The sequence below is a fragment of the Mustela lutreola genome, chromosome 10 (genome assembly GCF_030435805.1).
Source record: "Mustela lutreola isolate mMusLut2 chromosome 10, mMusLut2.pri, whole genome shotgun sequence".
Lineage (NCBI taxonomy): Eukaryota > Metazoa > Chordata > Mammalia > Carnivora > Mustelidae > Mustela > Mustela lutreola.
This window is the reverse complement of record NC_081299.1, coordinates 7,244,692-7,269,126: the sequence shown is the minus strand read 5'-3', so window position 1 is coordinate 7,269,126 and position 24,435 is coordinate 7,244,692. Positions and strand designations below refer to the sequence as shown.

General features: G+C 51.2%; 2 protein-coding genes across 2 annotated transcripts; both read right to left on the bottom strand.

Moving 5' to 3' along the window:
* Positions 1-4,480: 4,480 nt before the first annotated feature.
* Positions 4,481-6,444, bottom strand: CORT (cortistatin). The gene is made up of 2 exons (XM_059135608.1): positions 5,822-6,444; positions 4,481-4,845 (listed from the first exon to the last, which is right to left on the bottom strand). Exons 1-2 carry the CDS (start codon positions 5,921-5,923, stop codon positions 4,630-4,632), a joined length of 318 nt encoding a protein of 105 aa, XP_058991591.1. The 5' UTR covers positions 5,924-6,444; the 3' UTR covers positions 4,481-4,629.
* Positions 6,445-10,967: 4,523 nt separating this feature from the next.
* Positions 10,968-20,956, bottom strand: CENPS (centromere protein S). Its single transcript, XM_059135607.1, has 5 exons — positions 20,672-20,956; positions 18,030-18,153; positions 17,271-17,304; positions 12,864-12,930; positions 10,968-11,224 (listed from the first exon to the last, which is right to left on the bottom strand). The coding sequence occupies exons 1-5, from the start codon at positions 20,939-20,941 to the stop codon at positions 11,087-11,089; spliced, it is 633 nt and encodes a 210-aa protein (XP_058991590.1). The 5' UTR covers positions 20,942-20,956; the 3' UTR covers positions 10,968-11,086.
* Between the last annotated feature and the right edge of the window lie 3,479 nt (positions 20,957-24,435).

The window sequence follows — 24,435 nt, the reverse complement described above, 5'->3', positions numbered from 1 at the left end:
TGGAGAGCAGTTTCCCTTATTCCCCCCAGGGGTGGGGCAGGAGCAAAGACAGAGCTGCGTGAGGGGGCCCCCAGCTATGGATCCACAGAGCAAAGACCTTAGTCTGCAAACTCGGGCCCAAAATGCGTAGAGCTTGCAGCCGCAAACACATTCTACTGCCCACAGTGCCATTCACCGTCCCTGCGCTGCTGTGCCTCCAGGCCTTCTAGAATAGAAACGTAGCAGCCAGCAATATGTCTAAAAATAGGAGAGAGCGAGCGGGGCAGCCTGTTCCTACGGTGGGAGAAAGGAACGTCAGAGGAAGCAGCCGGGACTACTGAACTCTGCATTGGCCATATTCCATTCTTTCAGCTCAAGTCAAATGTCGGTCCCCATTAGGCAATCGGCTTTGACAGGAGCTGTGCTAATTACCACTTACCAACCTTTAATTTCTGGGGAAAAGCAAAAGGGAAAAAAAAACTAATGGGGTTTTCACTTTCCAGAGAGAAAGGGATGAAATAATAGCAGTCGGGGAAAAGAAAACCTTCATTAATTACAAAAATGATGAATGTGCCTTTACTAACCAGATTGTTTAGCTCTTTTATTTCTTAGCCATCCACTCAATTTTTTCTTTTGTTCTTTTTTTGGGGGGGTGCTTCAGGGTTTTTCCTCCATTCTATTTTATTTGTAGGGTTTTGCCTTAAAATATCTTGCTGTGTCTTTTTTTTCTTTTTTTCTTTTTTTAAAGATTTTATCCACTTATTTTTGTGTGAGAGAGAGAGAGAGCGAGCAAGCGCGAGTGTGGGGAGGAGCAGAAGGAGACGCAGGCTCCCCATTGATCAGGAAACCCGATATGGGACTCGATCCCAGGACACTGGGATCACGACCTGAGCTGAAGGCAGATGCTTAAGGGTCTGAGTCACCCAGGCGCCCACTTGCTGTGTCTTGCATTACCTGAAGTTTTTAAGGACTTTATAAGTGGTATTTCTCAACACCCAGCCACTGCGTGAGTCCTCTGACAGTGGGGTCCTCCGTCCCACTGGAAGGCTTCCAATGATGGGGATAGACTCATTCCCAGTAAATGCACTGAATTTTCGGATTGCAGAACCTCAGAGTTCACTGTTTGCTCAAACTAAATCAGAACATACTTTGCAGGGGCGCCCAGCTGGCTCTGTCAGTATAGAACATGTTACTCTGGACCTCAGGGTTGTGAGTTCAAGCCCCAGGCAGGTTGTAGGGATTACTCAAAAGTAAAATCTATTTTTTAAAAGGAGCACACTTGGGCGCCCGGCTGGCTCAGTGGGTTAAGTCTCTGCCTTCGGCTCAGGTCATGATCTCGGGGTCCTGGGATCGAGTCCCACATCGGGCTCTCTGCTCGGCAGGGAGCCTTCTTCCCCCTCTCTCTCTGCCTGCCTCTCTGTCTGCTTGTGATTTCTCTCTCTGTGTGTGTCAAATAAATAAATAAAATCTTAAAAAAAAAAAAAAAAAGCACACTTTGCAATTACGAGGAAATGAACCAACAGGTTAATGGACAGATAGTGGATTTTCCTCAGCATTTCCCAACAGTTGTCTAAGAACTATCACCAAAATGTAGCTTTTCCTCCAGTTTACTATTATTTTAACAAGACAAGCACATGTATTTTTGATCCCTTAACTAATTATAAGTGGAAAAGATAAATCAGTGTTACTTTTATTAGTGTTACGACAAGCTAGAAATGGCAGCCCAGCTGCCCGTTGTCTCTTCCTTTCTCGTCTAGAAACTGAAATTTTCCTTCTTTTTAAAACCTACCTAACTCTTCCTCTTCCGATTTATTCAAAATGGAACCCAGGGGCTCCCGGCTGGCTCAGTTGGCATAAGGTGCGACTCTTGATCTCTAGAGTTTGAGCCCCACACTAGCTGTAGAGGTTATTGAAATAAACTTTTTAAAAATGGAACCCATAGCGCTACTGAAGAAGCTGGTATTAGGATGTGGGTGATCCCTTCAGCAGGTGCTACTACATCAAGTTTTTTAAGTGTCTCCCATGAGCCTATTGGTCTGAGTTTCCTAAAGCCTAGAATGGTTTGCCATCAGTCCTGAAATAGGGCTACTAGGAAGGATTTCTGTCGAGTGTTCGTGTCACACTGAATTCTTTCTCAGCAGTTAAGGATCCATTCTGGTGCCAAATATTAGAAATCAATGCAAGAGGGGCGCCTGGGTGGCTCCGTCAGTTGAACGTGTGACTCTTGATTTCAGCCCATGATATGATCTCAGGGTCGTGGGATCGAGCCCCGCATTGGGCTCTGCCCACAGCATGGAGTCTGCTTGAGATTCTCTCTCTCCCCCTCTGCCCTTAACCCCCGCCCATCTGTGCTTCTCTCTCTCAAATAACAAGTTTTTAAAAAAGAAGCACGCAAGAATGAATTACAAGCTGTCCAGGTGCCGACGACCACATCTACACACTTGTCTATGTGGAGCTACACAAAGGTATACTTCGAGAAAAGTCTACGTGAAACCTGATGGTAGAAAATTGCCCTAATATACCCATTTCACCCTAATGTATATTCATCATGAGCATATTAATCTAGCCTACCATGCAGTTGCGGCCAGTTAACGTTTTATTAAGCCCCGGAACCAAATAAGGTAAGCTTAGACTTGACAGATGTCCTGCCAGTCTCATTAGCATAGCCTCATTATCCTTCAGATATTACTTAGTTCAAAGTTAAAAGTCCCCAATCCTAAGGACTCTGTATGTATGACCCCAGTTGAAACTGAAAAACAATGAGCAGGCTATTTCTTCTAGAAAAATCTTAAAAGACCAAGTTCTGAAGGTTAGCTGGCCCTTCAGGCTGGCATCCTGCACCAGGGCACTGACCCAATTACCGGTCTCTTAAAGCTGCTGTGTTTGGAAGTGCGGGTGCTATTAAGGCTCCTCGAACACATTATACTTTACTCAGCTCGTAATTATGAACACGAGCTCAGCGCCGCGGAAAACAGAACGGAACGGTCAGCAGTCCTCCGCGCCTGCTCCCCTGGTGTCCAGAGAAAAGACGATGACGATGCTCCTCCAGCCAGCCTTTGCCAAGCTTCCTCATATCAGACCCCCAGAAACTTCCCGTAACTCCACGTAGCTTCAAAGTTTAGCATCTAAATACCATCACCCTGGAAGTTTCCGTTAGAGTCTGTCATTCAAGAGCCATAAACGATATACAGAATCGAGCAAGGACGTTGGGGCTATGGGGAGAATAAAGACCTGATTGGGGGTTTAGAAACTGACTTGTTCACCCATCATTTCACTGGACCAGCCCCAAATCCCAGTCCGCGTGCGGCTTGACAGCTGCTCGGCCTCATATCACAGAAAAAGAAACGCCCCTCCTGTGTAGCCATCACTCATTGTCCCTTCTGTGAAAATTATTGAGGATCGGGAAAATGTCACAATTATGCACGTAACGATATCAATACATATATGAATCTGGGGGGCTCAGTCAGTGAAGCGTCTGCCTTCAGCTCAGGTCATGATCCCGGGGTCCTGGGATCAAGTCTCGCCTCGGGCTCCCTGCTCTGCGGGGAACCTGCTTCTCCCTCTGCCTCCCGCTCCCCCTGCTTGTGTGTCCACTCTGTCTTACATAAATAAATATATTTTTAAAAAAATACATGTATGCATCTGTCACAGAACAAAGCCTGGACCCTGTGATCCTGATAGTCTGGAATTAGAAGTTGAGGCAATCAGGCCAGAGAGCAGCCCTGCTGTGTATTTGGTTTGAAATAAGGCCTTGGAACAAACAGACTTCATTCTTCAAGACGCAAATGTAGAAGCTCTGATCCATGAAAGAACTGTAACAAATTAAAATTAAGTTGCTAATGAAAACCAGTGTGGGTATTTTATCAGAGCTGGTTTGAATGGAACTCTTCTTCTAAGTATGTGAACAGGAGAACATGCTTGAGAGCATGACATTTGTTTTTAAATTGGTTTTTGCCGAAATACAAGAAGTAATTATTTTGCCCTTGGAGCACAATGTTAAAAATTTGCCTCTAATATGAGGGAAATATTTTTTTAAATTAGACAATTTCTATGAAAACAAACTGAGTAAGATGTCATTCTGGATTCCTAAATATGTCACCTTTAGCTGTTTTAAATCAAAGTAAGGGAGAAAAAGGAAGACCTTCCAAGCACATAACGAAGGTGGAAAGAAAGCCCAGTGGGTCCCCTACAGCAGAAAACATGAAAATCTTTATCAAAATGTTCACTTTGGGGAGCGCCTTCCTGGATCAGTCAGTGGAGCACAGGACTCTTGATCTTGGAATTCTGAGTTCAAGCCTAACGTTGGGTGTGGCAATTACTAAAAATAAAATACATTTTTTTAAGATTTTTATTTTATTTTTTTGACAGAGATCACAAGTAGGCAGAGAGGCAGGCACAGAGAGAGAGAGGAAAGCAGGGAGCCCGATGCGGGGCTCGATCCCAGGACCCTGGGATCATGACCTGAGCCGAAGGCAGAGGCTTTAACCCACTGAGCCACCCAGGTGCCCCTAAAAATAAAATATTTTAAGATATAAATAAATAAATAAAACTTTTCATATTACTCGGGAAGTAGAAGAAAGACCACAGCTGTTAATACATTTTATTCAGATGGTTCGTTACACTCCTTTGCGTGAGCGATGGGGTGGAGTTTTATTTGCAGGAGGAGAAGGTCTTCCAGAAGAAATCCTTGCAGGGTGTCTTCTCCCGCAGTGACCGCTGAGGGGGTGGGATGTCCTGTCGCTTGGCCGCCTCTCGGACTCCCCCTCCTGGGAAGGGAGCTGCACCCGCCTGGGACACCCACTGGTACCACCCAGACAGGAAAGTCAAGAGGCTGTTTTTCTTCATTTCCATCCCTTCCTGCAGATGCTTTTAAAAAGAAGCAGAGAACAAAGGAAAGAAAAATAATCAACCATCTGGTTCAGCCAGCATTAAAAGATCCATAATTCCTTCCTTTAAAAAAAAAAAAAAAAAAAAAGATGTTTCAAAAGAATAAATCACATTTCCATTTAAAGGATGAGAAAGTTAAAAAATAAAGGATGAAGAACTCAAGAGAACACTTTAATGAAATAGTTCTAATTAGAGAAGGAAAAGTTAAGAATTTTCAAAGAAAACAAATGGCTTGTTTGGCCCATAATCTTGGCCGAGGTCCTTCATTAGAAGAGGGCAGGGAATCTATCATCTTCCCCGCCGCCAAGACCGCCACCAAGCCCGGTCTGACTCCTGGATGTCCACAAATTACTCTTTGAGACAGATCAGATTGAGACGTGATATTCCCCTCTTTCAAATTCCTTAGAAAGCTTCTAGGAGTAACCTGATGATAAATGACTTGTCTGAAACTCATCTGGTAATTTTAGAGAAAAATCCATTTTTAATAGCCAACTTTATGTACTCTTTCTTGGAACTTTTTCAAAATGGGGGGGAAAAAAGAGAGAAAAATAAATCACCTTACAAAGTCACGAATTCTCACAACAGAAACTGTAATGATGTCAATGAATCTGAGCCAGTGAGAAGAGTCCCATACCTATAAATTAAGATTCTAGAAGCATGTGTGAATAATGCAGGCCGTTTCAAAGATGACGTGATGGAGATGGTCCGGCAGGGAGGCTCCCGCTTGAGTGTCTGAGCTCTCTGCAGGTTGCTGGGACCTCCGAAGGTAAACGAGAACCCGTGGTCTAAGAGGGGACATCCCGGGCCCCGGGGACAGCTGAAGGGCACACCGCAAGGGTCAGCCCTGCCTGCTGACTGTCCTACACACACTCGGCCCTGGAGACAGGGGCGATCCAAAGAGGCCAAGGAACGAGCCGCCCAGAAAGCAGGCTCGCCTGCCCGTCGCGCTACTCACCTGGTCGTCATGTCCCTTGAGGCCACCTTCCAGGGCCAGGGCCGCCGGGGCTGTGGCCCCCGACAGCAGCAGCAGCAGCAGCAAGCAGAGAGGTGGCGGCATTCTGAGGGCCGAAGCTCTGGGGCCGCTCGTCTTGGGCAGCCCCGAAGTCGGTGTTTTGTGCACTTGGGTCTCGTGGAGGGGTGGGGTGCGGGGGGCATTTTAATTAAGCTCCACCTGCAGCTGTGTTTCGGGTCTCTGTGCCTGTCAAAAGCCTGTGCCCCCGCTTCCCTCACACTCAGGCAGTGACGCACCTGCCGAAGCCATCAGTCCATAAAAGCGCTTTTGGAACAGAGTTAACCCCTTCATTAAAGCCGCCGACGGTGGCGCCAGTTGGGAGCGGAGCTGCTGACTTGGCGACACGTGCGCGGGCCCCCCGCGGCCCCGCTTCCTCGCGACCACGCGCGCCGGCGGCAGGAAGCCGGAGCACAAAGCCAAGTGATTTCACACAAAAGAAAATCAGCGGCGGCTGAGGAGCCGAGGAGCTGAAATTCCGCCCACGTGAGGTGTGACGGGATCCGCCGTGGGCCTACGAGACGAGGGGGCCTGGGGGGGTGCAGGGAGGTGCTCGGAGCACCCGGCGGTTCTCCCCAACGCAGGCAGGGAGGCTGCAAACCCAGACGCGAGGGCAGCAGGTGCCGGAGCGCGGGAGCGCGGGGGCCGGCCCCGGAGGGACCTGCTACTTCCGACTCGACGCCCTGCACTTGACCGGCTCTCCCGGGAAGGCCCGACCGTGGAGTCCTCCTCTGCGCCGCCCTCGGGGGCTTCCCCTTCCCTGGCCCCGGTTTGAGAATTCCACAGGCAAATGCGCAGACCGTCTTCATCCAACTGAGACAGCTGGTAAACTGAGTCACTGGCCACAGACCTGCCACACGGGCCAGCAGCCACGGCCAGGTTCCAAGTGGAAGAGTGAAGCCACCGAGGGGACGGCTCTCTCCAAAAGTGAAGACGGACGGACCCTCTCAGTTTTCCAGAGTCCTGGTTCACACCCCTGCCCCCCCCCCCCGGAAATCTCCATCTTCAAGCCCAGCTCTGCGGAGGCTTGTGGCCACTCTAGGCCAAATGGGGGTGGCCCAAGGAGTCGTGGGTCATCACCGCAGGCTGCTTGGTCCTTTCTTTACATACAAAAATAATGTGGTTTTTTTGCCTAAGAAAATTCCCACAAATGGTATTAAAAATTGAGATTTTTTTTTTTTAAGATTTTTATTTATTTTTCAGAGGGAGAGCGAGCACAGGAGAGTGGAAGGCAGAGTCAGAGGGAGAAGCAGACTCCCCGTGGAGCAAGGAGCCCGATGTGGGACTCAATCCCAGGACGCTGGGATCATGACCTGAGCTGAAGGCAGCTGCTTAACCAACTGAGCCACCCAGGCATCCCGAGATTTTTTTTTAATTCAATAGATTCCATGCCCAGCATGGGGCTTGAACTCATGACCCTGAGATCAAGGATCCCTTCCTCTACTGACTAAGGCTGCCGGGTGCCCCCCAGATGGAGAGATTTTACAGATGAGAAATTCACAGCAGCTCAGCCTGCTTCCTCTTGCCGAATTTACTGGACGGACTTCTTGGACACTCTGAGCACCTGGCACGCATCCACAGAACTGCGCAGGACCCATGCCGCCCACGCTAGAGGGGCCGGGAGAGCCCTAGCCAGGGGGTAGCACCCACAGCCCACGAACGGAAGCACGGCTCCAGCGCGATGGGAGTGTGCCGGGGAGGGTGGGTGCCACGGGGGGAGGAAGGCCACGTGCCCTCTCATTACGGGCTGCCTTTAAGCCAGCGGCCACTGGTCTTGGTCCTTCGAGGAGAGGGCTGAAGGTTTGGCTCCTGGCCTCTCTGTGGCCTGTTGCCTTATCTGTAAAATGGGGCTACAAAAAGACAGTACCTTCTTACCTCCTCAGAGAGCTGTTGTGAGGACCAACAACTGTCCCGCCTGTGAAGACCCCAGCCCACGCGGAGCCCACAAGAGGCACGGACATCGGGCAGCGCTAAGAGGAAGACATTCTCCATCCTTCTCCATGTGGGAGTCCCCCCTCGCCCCGACAAGAGCCGAGCAACCCAAGCGCTCCCACTTACTCCACCAGCACATCTTACACGCCAGGGTCCGGGTATCCCGGGTGCCTGCCGCGAGCCCCACACTGCACAAGGCGCCCAACCTCACCTCTCCGGCCCAGAGCCTGCCCTCCGGAAGCTGATAACCTAAGGTTTTAGGCAAGAACATGTTCCTGGAAAGATGTCAAAAGGGAACTTCTGATTAGAAGGAGCTCAGTCCTGAATTATTTTAAACAAGAGTGCTCCTTCTAAAGGTCCAAATGGAACCGAGAAAGTTTGAGGGTGGAATTTTTCTCTTAAGTACAGAAGAAACCTAAGAGCGAGCGTCCTGTCACCAGAAGGGCTCTTGTCCCTGGAGAATGTTGCCGGAGTTCCCAGGTGGTGGGGAACCTGGACTAAAGGACCCCGAGGGGCTCTTTAGAAATTCCACAGTTCAGTAAAGGAAGAAACATGTCCCAGTGGAGGCTTTCTGTGCCATACAGGTTTTATTATTTTTTATTTAAAGATTTTATTTATTTATTTGACAGAGATCACAAGTAGGCAGAGCGAGAGGAGGAAGCAGGCTCCCCGCTGAGCAGAGATCCTGATTCGGGGCTCGATCCCAAGATCCTAGGATCATGATCTGAGCTGACGGCAGAGGCTTAAACCATTGAGCCACCCAGGCGCCCCTGGACCTTACAGGTTTTAAAGCCTCGGCTGTGCTTGAGCGCGCGCAGACCTCTCCCGGCGCATTCCAGCTGCCGCTGTGTGCAGAAAGGGAGGCTTTCAGTTCCCGGACTCCGCTGAGTTTTAGTAATAACACGTCACCAGCGGCCCTTTATTTCAAGTGCTTCAAGAAAACTGGTCTAACAAGAAGACAGCAAGTATTATAAACGGAAGTTGCCCCCTTCTATGTGACCAGGACACATTCCTTCCAGAGACACCCACTTCCTTATCTGGTTCATCGCCTGGTAAAGGGTTAATAGGTTCAAGTTTAGGGGAGCTTCTAGGACTCAGGAAGCCAGCCCACGGAGGCAGGGCCCTCCATTAAGTCCGTTCTGCCATCTCTCCCCAAAGACGGAATCACACAGAATGATCACTGTGGACATTCCAGAGTGAGCGAAACCCCACGTGGAGCATATGGGGGCGGGGGGAGGCCGCTTCAGAGAACCCAGGAAAGGGAGTCGGCTCTTCCTCGCAGAGTCCGACCCCTCCTGTGCTACAAGCCATGAAAAACGTGTTGTAAGCCTTCTCATCTGAAGTATAAACAGGACATGAGGGGGACTCAGTGGGTGAAGCATCTCCCTTCAGCTCACGTCATGATCTCAGGAGTGCTGGGATCGAGCCCCCCATCGGGCTCCCAGCTCCTCGGGGAGTTCGCCTCTCCCTCCCCTCCCCTCCCCTTATGTGCGCGCTCTCTCTCTCGCTCTCTCTCTCTCAAATAAATGAAATCTTCAAAAACATAATCATACATAAATGTGCAAATACACCAAAAGATAACATGAACATCAAGTCGAGTTTCCGACCTGGCTAGAAAATTTCATCGACATACCCAGGCCAGGGCCAGGGTCCCCCCCCCAACCGCTCCCCCCCGCCCTGTAACCAGACGCGGGACCCCCATGGCACCCAGAGTTCTCCACTTCCAGTCCCGTGGATGCGGAGTTCAGAGCGCTATGGAAGCCATCAAAACGAGACCCCCAGCAGCGGCCCTCCTCATTCCCTCTGTCACGCACGCCCTATCTCGCGGATGAGAAGACAGGGCTACAGGGAGTCACACCGCCACTGGAGTCGCGAGGCCCGGAGGTCCATCCCTGTCTGTGGCCCTGCGGCAAGTCTGCCGCGTCCGGCCGCCCGCGTCGCCTGATGCGGACGTACAGAGCCAACCCAGCAAGGAAGCTGCACCATCCGGATCTTGGCGGGAGCAGGACGTTCAGGACAGAAGCTTTAGGATTCCTTTCTCTCACCTGGTGTGACACTTGACACAGTGTGACTATGAAGCTTGTGTCCAGGGCCCTCCTGTGCCCACAGTTTATGTGTCCCCTCGAGAGCCAACTGTTGTGGGGTGTCTTTTGCTGATCCGTATCTGTCCTGTTCTCTCGCCCCCTCCTTGGGCGTGAGCACCCCCCAGGGTGAATACTGTCTCGACCAGTCAGCAGACCTGGGCAGCGTGCCCACCTCTTCAAACCTCAGTGTGCACATCAGTAAAGTGGGGAGAATCAGACCCACCCCGTAAGGCTGTGAGGGGGCACGGAGGTGCTATGCGGAGCCCGGGGAAGCCTGGCCCAGAGAAGGCTCCCGAATGCAGTCCCGTTCCTTATCCCTCCTGCCCCAGCAGGCACGGGGATGCCCTGGGCGCCCCTGACACCTCGCAGAGGAGACAGCAAGACTGCAAGCTCCGGCCCTCACAGATCGAACCAGAGCCCCACACATAGAAGTGCTGGCGAATGGAGGTTTTCCTCTCAAGCAAAGTCTTCGCCCCATAGAACCACAGTTAAACTACAAGGTGGCCAGAGAAAAGTGGCATAAGCTATTTCTGGAGAAAATCACCTTTAAAAATGGACATTTTCCGGGGCGCCTGGGTGGCTCAGTGGGTTAAGCCGCTGCCTTCAGCTCAGGTCATGATCTCAGGGTCCTGGGATCGAGTCCCGCATCGGGCTCTCTGCTCGGCAGGGAGCCTGCTTCCTCCTCTCTCTCTCTGCCTACCTCTCTGCCTGCTTGTGATCTCTGTCTGTCAAATAAAAAATAAAATCTTTAAAAAAAAAAAAAAGGACATTTTCCAAACGTGCACCTGGGAAAGTCCCATTTACCTCCTGGTCACACGTGATGCAGGCTTAAAAACCACACCGGCGAGCGATGGAACTAACAAAACAGCTTTAAGGATAAGTTTGAATAAAGAATAAAGAAGATGTTTGCTTGAAAAAGTCGAGCACATGGCACTGTGGCCACCACTTGATGAACGACGCCAGTGACCACTTGGGCCCCTGTGCTGGCACGGGGGGGACACACGGAGCCTTCCGCTCGAGCGTCTCCCACTTGGACACTAGCTTTTGCAGCCAATGACTCAGAGAACCAGCCCAGCAAGCCTCTTAGCCTTTTATTTTAATCTCTACTGATCCCTTCGAAAGAAAATCCCTTTGTGGCAGCGCTGCTCCCTGCTGCACCCCCTGCTGGAGGCCGCGGCTGCCGGTGGCCACAGGGTCAAGAATTGTCCTTGCCGGCAGCCGCGGCCGCAGCCACTGACTTGGTGTTGTCATCCTCTAGCTTCTTCTTCTTCTTCGGTTTTTGTTCTGTGTTAAACTGAGTGAGCTCTTCGTTTTTCTCTGTGATGTATTTTAGCTGCCAAAAAAAAAAAAAAAAAAATTAAAGAATTACATTTTGGCTGGTTGTGAAGCCACTGTATAAGCCTAGGAGAGGGGAAGGGAGTCTCACCCCTCCTAACCGCCCCCATCCAAAGAATTCGGGTGGAAAACCCTGGGTTACATTCCTCAGAGTGAAACAGAACTTCCAATTTGTTTCTGGAAGAAGCAGTCAACTCCAGACATCAAGGGACGGCTGCCCACGCTGCTACCCAACAGGCAGGAGCTCCTCGAGTGCCCGGAAGAGTTAAAATGTGGGGCGAGCAGAAGGCACGCCAGGCCTACGTATACTGCCAAGCCCCAGGACCATCCACACCCGCTCAGCACATTCAGCTAGCATCGCGGAGCAGCTGGAGGGAAATACTCCAGTCCCGATCATCGGGGAGAATTTTACGAAACTATGTAAATTTTACCAACTCCACAACTCTGTCATGAAAAAAAAAAAATTAAAAGCCCAAAATAGAAACAGTATTTGGAAGTAAACATATGTCCAACACACAGGTAACTTCCCAGCTAATATTCTAAGATGACTGGCACTGCACATTCCTTTGCAAAAGGCAGACCCGGCTCGCCGAAGCTGGCCAGCTACCAGCCGTGACCCACACAGAACGGCTGCAGAGAGTGAAGTATCTTCCCTGAGGACACACAGCACCGCCTGCCACCTTAGCTGTTTTCCTTAGAAATCACATCACCCTTAACCTTGACTTCTACTTTGGAGACAGGGTATTAGGAAAAAGAGCCCAATGGAAGCAGCACCAGATTCCGGGCTAGACCGTCTGGGTTCGGCTACCCACCCGAGAGCTCCGTGTTTAGCTCTGCAAGGTTCTGGAACTCCACAAAATTGGGCTAATAAATTGTGTTATGAAAAGTCCTCAGGGGGTGGTTATGAGGTTTAAATAATACATGTAAAATAATACCTACAAAAGCCCCCTGTAAACTGTCAACTGTTACGCAACTACTGATTGAGCTCCTGCTGTATGCCAGGCCCTATTCTGGGCACCGCAGATGGAAGCAGAGGAGAGACAAAGGTTTGCCCTGGCGGCGCGCTCATGACGGGGAAGGGAACGGATCCTCACTGCCAGGATTAGACAAAGTCAGAAAACCTCAGCTGCCCTGGGTCTGGCCCGGGTCGCGGCCACTGGCCAGGGATGATCACAGCATCAGCTGGAAAATGAGGGTGTGGCCAAGACGACGTCTAGATTTCTCTGGGGAGATAGAAACCTGCTCAGTTTTCTGTCCATTCTGGCTGTGCGGACCTTCCTTCCATACCCAGCCATCAGAGCTGTGGGCGACGCAGCACAACTCTCCCACACGCTCTAGCCTGTGGCCTGTCTCTGACACCGTGCGCTAAATGAAACACAGGGCCAAAGTTTTGAGATATTACGAAAAAGGCAAATTATGAAATCTAGAGAGTGCTGATTAGAAAATTTCAAATTGGCTTAGCAAGATCCATCATAATGAAAGAGAGACTATAAATTGCGGGCGGGTCTGAATGGTTCAACCGTCTCTCGTTTTTAATGCAAGGTGCCCCGGGGAATCGCTTCATGGCTGGAAGTGATTAATTGGGAATAATGTATTCTGATGGGAAAGGGGAGTGAGGAAAGAAATTCATCTCTCACCAGTGAATTACTCCTCCTGGCTAAGAGCTTCACATCTTCGGTGTTAATTGTGCTTCTTTTCGCATGTCTGTAGAAAGGGCAGAAACAATTCACCCAAATGTTTAGTATCACTTCGAGTTTTGATGAAACCCAAAAGTTCATGGTCAGACTCCAAACTAGCAAGGATCTCTAAGTAGCTCATCTTTTTAGATTAAATTCATTAAGCAACAATGACATAAAAATGAGTAGAGTGACTTCGCCAAGACACTAATTAAATAAAGAGACCAAGGAAGCAGCAGCCCATCTGTCGTCCGCCACCCGAGGCCACGGGGGCGCGAGTGGGCACTTGCTTGGGCACAGCGGCCACACGGAACACCGCAGGAAGCGCACGCAGCACGTCTGCGCACACCTTTAGTGGAAAGAGAAAGTGGCACCATACCTCACGGCACAAAGATCGCCTCTGCTTAAACCGATGTGAAGCAGAAGAACAAAGATCCCAAGACCCCAAAGCTCTTCTCCGAGGGCTGAATGACAGGAAGCAGCTCAGGCAAACATCCCCCCCACACCACACCTCCCAGCAAGACACAGCCGAGCTAGAACGAAGAACGTCCTTTCAACTGGGGATGGTGTCTTGCTCACAACTCGGACTCGAATTCTCATTCCGGGCCTCTTAACTTTGCTTTAAAAGGTAATTTCAGATAATAAGCTCTAGTGAATAATTTATTGCTCTAATTACACCATTTTTTAAAGATTTTTATTTATTCACTTGAGAGAGAGGATGAGAGAGCATGAGCAGGGGGAAGGGGCAGAGGGAGAGAGAGAAGCAGACTCCCCGCCGAGCAGGGACACTGACATGGGACTCAATCCCAGGACTCCAGGATCATGACCTGAGCCAGGCAGGCGCCCCTAATTACACCATTTCTTACTTCCGCCAAAAGTAAGTAGAAACTTTGCTCACAGGAATAAGTAGGCATCTTCATAACCTCAATAACCGGTAGACTGGCCAACACAGTCCTCCTGACTATTTCTTCCGTTAAAGATAAAACTACAGGGGCGCCTGGGTGGCTCAGTGGGTTGAGCCGCTGCCTTCGGCTCAGGTCATGATCTCAGGGTCCTGGGATCGAGCCCCGCATCGGGCTCTCCGCTCAGCGGGGAGCCTGCTTCCTCCTCTCTCTCTCTGCCTGCCTCTCTGCCTACTTGTGATCTCTCTGTCAAATAAATAAATAAAATCTTAAAAAAAAAAAAAAAAAAGATAAAACTACAGAAATTACACTCCATAATTTGGCTCAACTAAACCATCACATCCCACTAAATGTGCAGGTGGCCGTGTCCTCGCCTCACGACTGACAGCATCTGCCCGTGGAGACAGATTCCACTGCAGGAGACAACTTCTAATTAGCCATCCGCAAGGCCCAGCAGAGAAGGGGAACAGTCAGAGGGGAGATCAGAGCCGCCACAAAGCAGGGTGCCAGGCCACAGACATACCGGGAGGAGGAGGGGGCGGTTAGGTGCCACGGACACAGCGTGATCCCCAGACACACGCTCGGGCCGCTCTACTGGTTTTCACATTCTTCGCAAAGTGCCACAAAAGGAACAAGCAGGAGGAAGCAGCATAGTGACCTGTTTGCAGAGTAAGGTTCGTTGATCTGTTCGCAAGGAAGTGTTTGGGAAACCACAAGGCTGAGCCTCTCCGCTACTCAGCTTGGTATGTGCCAGCTCTGCACCCCGCTTTAATGCCAGCGCCTGCCTAAACAGAGCGGCCTGCACATCAGACACTCTCTAAATCAAACCACTGACTCCAGAAAATTACCCAGGGGGAAAATTACAAAGCAGTTTTTCATGTAACACTTTTAGCAACACAGGTTTTAAAGACTATTCCCAAAATGTTCCTAGAATCTATTTACTGTCTCATATCTATCTTCTTCAAAATGTGACATCTTTAACCCGTTAACGGTATCAGGTGACTGGAGATTTCAAAGCCAAGTAAAGGAAATTCGCAACTTAAATTGGGAAATGATTTTCCATAGTTTACAGGTGAACTGTATCAAATTCAAACCCCTTTCCTCATGGAAACAATGTTATAAATCCCCATTCGCTCCCCAGCCAGCTTACAAAGAGCATTTAATACACAGCTGCCTGAAACAGCACTTCAGACTCCTTGCAGGACTCACAGTTCTAGAAGACAGTGGCCTTGGGGAAAACACAAAGCCACAGGATAAACAAAGCTTACCTTCTGGGAATATCAATTCTATTCCATGATATACTTAATTTTTTTTTAAATTTTATTTATTTATTTGAGAGAGAACGAGCGAGACAGTGAGCATGAGCAGCGAGGAGAGGCAGAGGGAGAAGCAGACTGCGCCTACTGAGCAGGGAGCCCGATACGGGGCTCGAGCCCAGGACCCCAGGATCAGGCCCTGAGCCAAAGGCAGATGCTTAACGGACTGGGCCACCAGGAGCTCCCTTACCCCCACCTTGTGATAAACTTTAAAACAGGATTTTTTTTTTTTTATATGGCAGCAAACTGAAGTATTATGAAAATAGACAAAGGACAAGTCTTCAAAGAAAATCCCCAGTTGTGTTGACTCAGGGTTCAGAGGGCAGGGGGAGCAGGGGCAGCTCTGGAGGACACAGAGGGGAGGCATCTCTTAGTAAGCCTCTCCCTCTCCCACTTCGGCAACAGCACCAGCAGCATCCTTACACAGATCCCCTGACTTAGGTGATGCCCTTCCTAGCTTACAGTCCAAGTGACACACACCCCTCTGCCCCCACCCACCAAGCAGCCAGCAAAAGAAAATCAACCTCTTTATGCAATCATAAAACACCCAGTCCTGAAAGCTCAATGTATTATAATGCTAAATATTTCCAATTCCATTCTTATTTCTAGTGTGAGGCGAACGTGATAACCACTACACTACGGAAACGCCACTCCAATTCCATTCTTATTTCTAGTATTTTTTACCGAAGCATCTAAAAACACTCGTTGTCTTTTCCCACAGCAAACACAGAAAAGGCAGGTAAAGTCGTGACTGGGGGCTTCCTGCTGGCATCTACCAGGGAGAGGCCGGAGAGGCCCAGAAACGCACTCCAATGCGCAGGACAGGCCCCACCACAACCCGGAATGAGCCAGGCCAAAATGCCAGCGGTGCTGAGATGTAGAAACCCAGCTTGGTGCTGATCAACTATGTTCAAACCAAATAATCACGAGCTTACATATTTCATTTCTGTGCCACCCTTTGTAATAAACAGAATTTGTATTTTCCGAAAAAAGGAACGACTTGGAAAGAGGGGTGACACATTGTGATCGCAGGGGACACGGTGGGGGAGGTAACAGGCGTCGCGTAAGGAGCCACCACCTGAATTTACAACGAAGAAATGGCAGGCGCTGTTAGTATCCCGTAATGTTATCTCACCCCTTTTGGCCAAGTTGGCGATGCTGAGCGGTTTTTAGGGATTCCTATACACAGGGACAGGAAAGATTTAGAGCCTGCCCTGAGACCCTACTGCTTTAATTCACTCAAAACACTCACCCCAGCAACAAAGTGCTGAGAGGAGCAAGGTGAAAGCTTGGGCTGCGGGAGAGGCTGGCACCGCCTCAGAGGTGGGAGCAAATTGGAAAGCGTTAGCCCTTCGCGGCCCCCGTCACTCAAACTGCTCCGTAAAAGCAGTTCGTTGCGATTGTTTTCAATTACCTGAGATACTAATTGAAGAGACGAGCATAAATCACATGTAAAAGCTCAAGGTTCCCCACTAAAAGCAAGTCACCCACTTCTCAAGGAATGTGTCTCTTTGGTGACAGACGCCGCGAACCTGAGGCTGAGCGCAGCAGGCGCTGGGTGCCGGCGGCTGGGTGCTGGGTGCTGGGCGCTGCCACAGCAGGCACACGGCGCCCTGCGGGACACACACACCCTGCGCGCTCCTACCCCTAGAGCTGTTCTTTGTTCCTTTTATTTATTTATTTATTTATTTACTTATTTATTTGACAGAGAGAGATCACAAGTAGGCGGAGAGGCAGGCAGAAAGAGAGGAGGAAGCAGGCTCCCTGCCAAGCAGAGAGCCCCATGCGGGCCTGATCCCAGGACCCTGGGATCACGACCTGAGCCGAAGGCAGAGGCTTCAACCCACTGAGCCACCCAGGCGCCCCTCTTTGTTCCCTTTAAACCGGGAACTGAACAACTCTGCTTCTTTGACAAAAAGTACTCAGAAGAGATTTTAAAAACAAAAATGCCAAATCAAGTCTGAATGAATGTGATTAAAACAGATGTTCTATTCTTGCAGAATCACGATGAGGGATGAGCTTCCAATAAATCCACACACACACACACACACACACAAAATCTGAAAGCTCTCCTGAAATGCACCAGCAGATGGAGAGAGTGAATAGGACGTCACCACACATGGCATCAGACACGTAAGCTCTCTACCCACCTTGCAAACATTTCAAGGTCTTTGGCAAAAGTTTCTGAAAGAGAAAAAGAAGTACTTTAGCGATCTTCATGTCAATCTTATTTCGGAAGGTGGCAAAGTGCAACCTCAGCTCCCACAACACAGTGACTAATGCATCGAGCCTCTTCTGCGGCGGGAGGAGGCACTTCGGGTCACCCCATCCCTGGACAGGAGCTTTTCACTGGTTTTGACTTTTTCTATCTTGGGAGCCTTTAGCCTGGTTTGTGTATTTTATTCATTATGACCTCCTTGTCATAATTGTGGTCATTGTGGCCACACCTCTCCTTCCATGAAACTAGTCCTTAGCTTTAAATTTTGCTACAAGTTAAGGCTTGAGAGGACATTCATTTCCCTGGATGTTGGGCAGATACCAATGCCATAAGCTCAGCTGTCTTATGAACATGGCATGGGCGATATAAAAATGTTATAAAACGATGAGATAAAAATGTAATGTCTATTACATTGTCTATTACAATGTCATGTCTATTACAATGTCTATTACACTAATGTTCCAGGTACTTTAAAACAGAAGAAATAAAAGGATTCATGCCCAGTGGTTAGGTATCAGAAGTAGATGTTTTCATAAAACATCTGAATCTTACAGCCAAGAAAAGGAATGTTTCATGAATAGTACCCAACGGTAATGTTCTCCACCTGTTGGTAGGACCAGCCACACGTTTTTCCCGGGCAAAGCTACTTGGGGGATTTCTATCCACAGAGAAGAAGGCCCTGGCTTCATACCGCACTGGCGGAAGGTCAGCTCCGAGATCGCTGCGATGGTTTGTTTGCTGAAAGGCATCTCTCTGTCTGATGCGACCTCCTCGCAGAGACAACCAACAGTGTAGTGGACGGCTGCTTTCAGCCTCTGAAGCAAAAAAGCAAAATACTTCATGGGTGAGGTTGCAGATAAGAGCTCTCCGCGTCTCTGAAAATTAAGACGGAGGAGAGGGTCTGCTCAGCCTAATTCCTTCAGCACTTTCCATAATGGCTGCGTGACTTTTCGAGTGTACTAATAAATTAGTGAGGCCCTCTGGAGTGTGACTTGGAGAAACATTACTTCCTTGCTAATGGTTATGATTTAGGTCAAGTAAAGATAAGGAATTACAATGGCAGGTCAGCGGGGAGAAAAGTGAGACTCGCACTTGCAAAATATCTGCATGATTTCACCCAGATATTCCACAAACACGCACCCTTTCCTACTGAGCAAAGGCATATGCTAGGTGTTTCGGAAACAATGAAAAACCAGACAAGAGTTACTGTAGTGAAATGCGAAAGGATCCCACCCCTCTGCTGCGTCTCTGCCAGCCTCAGGCCCGCATGCGACAAAGGACAAACACTCAGGACCATGCTGAGAAAGGCCTATGAGGACACCTCCTACCTTCTTTTGATTTGTTAACTTGCTAGCCTTCCCAGTTCCTTACCAGGACCCTCACTGTTCCTTAGCAACCCTTTTAGATACTCAAGAACAGAGCTTTCCCTTGCAGAAGAGCAAAGAAGCAAAACAAAGCCAGGCCAAGATCTCAGTCTGCTGTCAACAAACTTACTGTGCCCCTGGATGTGCTCCTCCTCTATGCTAGAGACAGAACTGAACTGGACAGGGGGGGCAGCTGAACCCCAACAGCATAAATTCTACTAGCACGTGTTCACAGCTGAGACCGGAGGAGGAGGAACTGCAGAAACACGGGTCCAGGACCCCCGGGGAAAGGCCAGAGAGATAAGCAAGGGCAATGACCTTTCTTAGTTTCAGATGTCAAAAGGTAAGTTGAGGCCTATGGTAGGAGAAGACAAAGAGGCCATCACCCTGGGAGGGATAAAAAGCCTCCCTGGTCATCTTTTTTATGTACAGGTGGGGGTGTCATTACAGGAACAGGACAGGGAGCCTTCTGAATGTTCCAGAAGTTTTCTGTCCCTCCTCCTTCTGCATGTTCCTGGACCAGGCCAAGTGCCTTCTTCAGTGATGCAGACAACCCTGCACTTCAAGGCTGAACCCCTAGATCCTGAATGGCTCAAGGGCAGGACCCTGACAGTTTCGTTCCCTCCTGTCCACCCAGCGCAACAGCGGAGGAATGAGCGGCAGCCTGCTCGGCCCATCTCTGCAGCCTTACTCATTTCTTCAGCGAGCACCGACTGTCCACGGGAGGCCAGACTCTGGACTAGGGTCTGAGAATACAAAACTGGAGAAGACAGCCCAGCTCTCAGAGCTGATCTCCCGGGACACCTTTGCCACCAGTGGGCTCTTCAAAACCGTCCACGTCAGGAAAAGACGGAGAAGGTGGAGGAGAACCGTTCCAGGGAAGATCAAAGAGACAGGATGACTAAATTCAAGTTATGCCCCTTGACTGGATGCTGGATGAGAGGAAAAAGACCAGTAGGAGAAACAGCTTCGGGACAACTGGGGAACTGTGCGAACGGACAGAACGTCGGGCAAGAGGATTTTCCCAACAGTGAACTGCCTGAGTGTGGTACTGGAGGTCACGGACGGAAGTGCACACCCCGTCACTGGGCGAGGCGTACGAAGGTACGAAAACTTAACGGGAAAGTGTGAAGATACCCGCAGTGAAATCGCCAGTGACTCAGAAAAAAAGAGCAAAGGAGTGAATGCAGCCAAGCGCTAGCAACGGGTGACTCCGGGTTCGAGGCACGCGGCTGCTGCGTGCACTAGTCCCGCAACTTTCCCCGCAACCGTGCGCTTCCCGAGAGAAAGGCAGCCGGTGCGCAAACAGCTCCCGGGCACTGAGCTCATTCCCGGCTCTTCAGTTCACCCTCTTCGGGGCGGCCGCCCTGGTTCTTGCTTTTTACCTCCTCAGGGCGTTGCGGTTCGGTCTCGGGCCTCCGCGCCGGGCGCTGGTTCCCGGCGCTGCCCGCAACCGCCCTGGGAGGAGGGTCCGGTCGCTCGGCTTCTGCGGACGGGCCGGCCGGGCCGGGGCAGAGCCGCGCGCCGCTCGGGCTGCGGGGCCGGGGCTGGGACCCACGCGGGAAGGAGCCGGCCGGCCATCGGGCTCGCACGCCGTCCCCGCGTCTGCAGGTCGGAGCGCGCACGTCCCGGCGGCGACGAGCCGGGCCCCGCGCGGAGGGCTTCGCCGGGATCCCCTTTCGGGGCGCACACCCTATGCTCACCACGGCCCGGTCTTGAGAAGGCCGACCGGCTGTCCCAGCCAGAAGGCGGCTCCCCTCCGCCCGACTCCAACCCGCGTTGCCCTGGAGACCGCCTCCCAGCAACCCCCGCGGCAGCCCAGCTGGCGCAAGCGCAGGCGGCCGGAGCGCGCGCTCCGCCCCCGGGAACGCGCCCCCAGGAGCGCGCGGCGGAGGCTTCCGGGGCTTTCCCTCTCCGGAAGCTCGACGCCGTCCTCCCCCAGCCCGGCGGGGACCCGACTTTCCCGTACCTGTTGGTAGGAGAATCGCTGCTGCTCCTCGGCCGCTCCGTCTTCCTCCTCCTCCATCACAGCAGGGCAGACCCCAGCAGGCGCGCGAGAGCAGAAGGAGGCGGTGGCCGGGAGGAGCGCGTCGTATTTCCCGCCGCGGCGCCGGGCGACGGGCCGCGCGGTGGGACAAAGCGCGAAGCTCCAGGTCGGCGCGCCGCGCGCGCCCTCTGGCGGCCGTTCCGGGAACGTTCCTTCGCGGTCCGGGGGCGGGGCCCGGCGGCGCAAAGCCATCTCCCCGCCGCGCTGGCCCCCCACCAGCTCCCCGCGGCTGGGTCCCTGGATGGCGGCTTAGTCGAGCCGTCGGAAAGAACGCGTGTGTGCAGGGACAGCGTCGCCGGGCGGCATCCTTCCCTGTAAAATGCGTGGGGCTCTAACTTCCGCAGGCCTTGCAGAATCCACCCCTTGTCCGTAACTGTGTCGCCAACAGCCGCGTTAGGACGTCAGTCTGCAGATATCTGCTGGATGACTGTCCCGTTCGGCAGCGCAGTCAATGAGTAGGTGACACAGCAGAGGCTCAGTCACTCATCAGCAGTCCAAGGGCCCCCAGTTTAAAAAAAAAAAAAAAGTAAGCTTTGCTCAACATGGGGCTCGAGCTCAGGCGCCCAGAGACTTCATGCTGGTCCAGCTGAGCCAGCCAGGTGCTCCAGGGCCCCCAACTTTTTTTTTTTTTTTAATGATTTATTTATTTTAAAGAGAGAGAGAGAGCAAGCGTTACATGGGCAGAGGGAGAGGGAGAAAGTAGACACAGAGCCACGTGGAATCTGAGATCCTTCCCTGAAATCAGGAGTCTGAGCTCCACCTCCGGAGCCAACCTGGCGCCCCAGGGCCCCCAGTTTTTTAAAAGGCCTTTGACCTGGTTGTATATTTTTCTGGTGTCGCTGCAGTCATTAGGGAGCAGACACTGTCCTTGGGCCTCCGCACACTTAAGGCTTAGGGTTTGTTCATTCCTGGTTACAGCGGGAGGTGAGCGTTGAGAGCCGCTGCAGGTTAACCAAACCCTTCCCAGTGCAGAGGAAATCGCCGGCCTTTCCCGACAAAAACGGAACTAAGGAAGAAAACCAGGGCGCTCGGGGTGTGCTCAACGGAGAGAACCCACGGGCAACCTCCCCGCCTGTCAGGTGTGTGGAGAAAGTCAGGGGCAGGGGAGAAGTTGCGGGGCAGAATCCCACAGGGATTTCCCTTTGACTCCTCACCTGCAAGCGGTCCACGTCTCTGCCAAATCCCACAGCGATCTGACACACACGGCTGTGAGGGCCGGTTATTCGCCGAACCCGGAGATTTTATTCTTCAAAATATCTACAAAGGGTTCTTAGAAACACAAAGCTCTAACGTATTTTAATTGTCAGTTTATAGAATGATGACCTTAAGGGAGAGAAAACTTGCAGACAGACCGGTATGAACCCGAATAACCTTTTTTGTTTTTTTAAAAAAAGATCATGTGCATCTGTATGGAGATGTGAGATACTTGAAAGGAATAAAAGAGCCAGAAGGAAGGGGCGCCTGGGTGGCTCAGTGGGTTGGGCCGCTGCCTTCGGCTCGGGTCATGATCTCAGGGTCCTGGGATCGAGTCCCGCATCGGGCTCTCTGCTCAGCAGGGAGCCTGCTTCCCTCTCTCTCTCTGGCTGCCTCTCCGTCTACTTGTGATTTCTCTCTGTCAAATTAATAAATAAAATCTTAAAAAAAAAAAAAAAAAAAAAAGAGCCAGAAGGACACGTGATAAACACAGTTGACTTCTGAGCAGTGAGTTGAGGAGAAGGCAGAGAAAGGCACTCAGATTTTCACTTCATATTTTCCTGTATTCCACATTTCTCAACGAGTGTGTGTGTGTGTTACAATTAAAGGTGAGCCCATCAGCCACCCCTGGTCTTCCTCTTCCACAGAAGTGCCCCCCAAGCCCTACAAGCGTGCAGATGGCAGAGACCAGAGAACCTCTTTTTGGAGGAATTGGCCTTCTGATCAATTTCCATTGAATCTGAGGTGACAGGTGCCTCCGGCCTCTTCTCTCTTGGTCCCTGAGAGAATCCCAGTGTCCAGTCTTCTGGGATGGTCCCCAGTGCCATGCAGGGTCGACCTCTCATGGGATGTCCCTGACATGCAGCCTCTGCTTTAGCAGGCCCAGTTCTGCCCGTCGGAAGCCACCCTGCTCCCCCTGCTGCCACTCTCTGGTCTCCAGCAGGAAAGAAGGGGACCCCGGGGTGGGGGTGTGGAGTCGGCTGGGAGCAGGTGGGGAGCTCCAGCCCTAGGCCCAGACCTCAGGTTCAGAGTCCAGCCCCTGTCGCAAGCTTTGTGACCCAGGGCGAGCCACAGAACCTCTCCAAGCCCCAGTTCCTACATTTATAAAGTGGGGACCCTAGTACTAACGTCAGAGAGTGGTTGTGAGGCCCAAATTGCACCTGAGTGCTCAAGAAATAGTCATGGTTATTTCCTGGGCCGTGTCTGTGCTTTGTACCTTGCATGTTACCCCATTTTAAAACAGCTGCTTGCCAGGGCGCCTGGGTGGCCCGGTCAGTTAGACGTCTTCTTCTTGATTTCAGCTCAGGTTGTGATCTCAAGATCATGAGACTGAGACCTGCATCGGGCTCCGCGCTAGGTGTGAAGTCCGCTTGGGATTCTCTCCCTCCTGCTCTGCTCACCCCGCCCTCTCTACAAAATACACACACACACACACACACACACACACACATCTATCTATATGTATAAACAAATAAGTCGCTTCCCACGGCAAAAGAACATTATTCTAGGAGTCTGTGGGGGACCCACGCACTTCGGAGTCTGATAGAGAAGATCTGGAGCTGAGACATTGTGGCACAGAAAATGGATCAATTCAGATGGAGCGATTTTGCGGGGTGAAGACCCAGCCACGACAACGGCCACTAGATGTCAGCCTTGTGTCACGTTGTGACAGCAGGCCTGTCCGGCCAGGGGTGAGCCTGCCCTTCTCTGGGGCTTACCAGGCTCCTCCGCTGTCCCAGGCGCCCTCACAGTGGGTACTGGGGCCCCATTTGATATGTGAGGGGCCAGGGTCACAGAGGCGAGAGGACTTTGCTGGAGGCTGACACACTAGGAAGTGGTGGAGCCCAGATCTGACAAGCAGCCGCCTGGCTTCTGAGCCCTCGCCCTGCGTCAGACCGGCCTTTGCGGGTTTCCTGGATCCTTTTCAGCTGCATTAAACAGGGTGCCCTGAACACTTAGTTCACTAACAGTCCTCACCTATTTCCTCCAAAACTGCCCTCTAAATGCTGACTCCGAACACTGGATCTCTGTAGGCCGTCATAAGGATTCAGGACCTTCTGTCTGCTCCCCGCACGGACGCGGGGTCCCCGACACTGTGCCTGGCATGTGGAGGTGACAGGAAGCCTGTGGGGGGCTGCGTGGAGGAGTGAATGTGCCCGAGGAGCAGGAGGGTGGTGCGCGGGGCGGCCGTGTTCCGGTGACAGGGCTTCAGGGGCCTGTGACCTCGGACTAGTTCCTCCACATCCCAGTGCCTCCTTTGTAAACTGGGGTAGGGACAGTACCTGCTTTGGGGGGTGTTGTACTAAATGAGTCCCTTAAAACAGCGCCTGGCCCACAGTTCTGACTATATTCTTGTATGTGCCATCGATATGGTGTGAGACACTCAGAAAATCTCCCGAATAGGGCCAGAGCTCCTGGCTTCTCCATGTAACAAATCACCTTTTTCCAGAGAAGCATATGTGGCTGCTACTGGCTCAAAAAATTGAGCTACC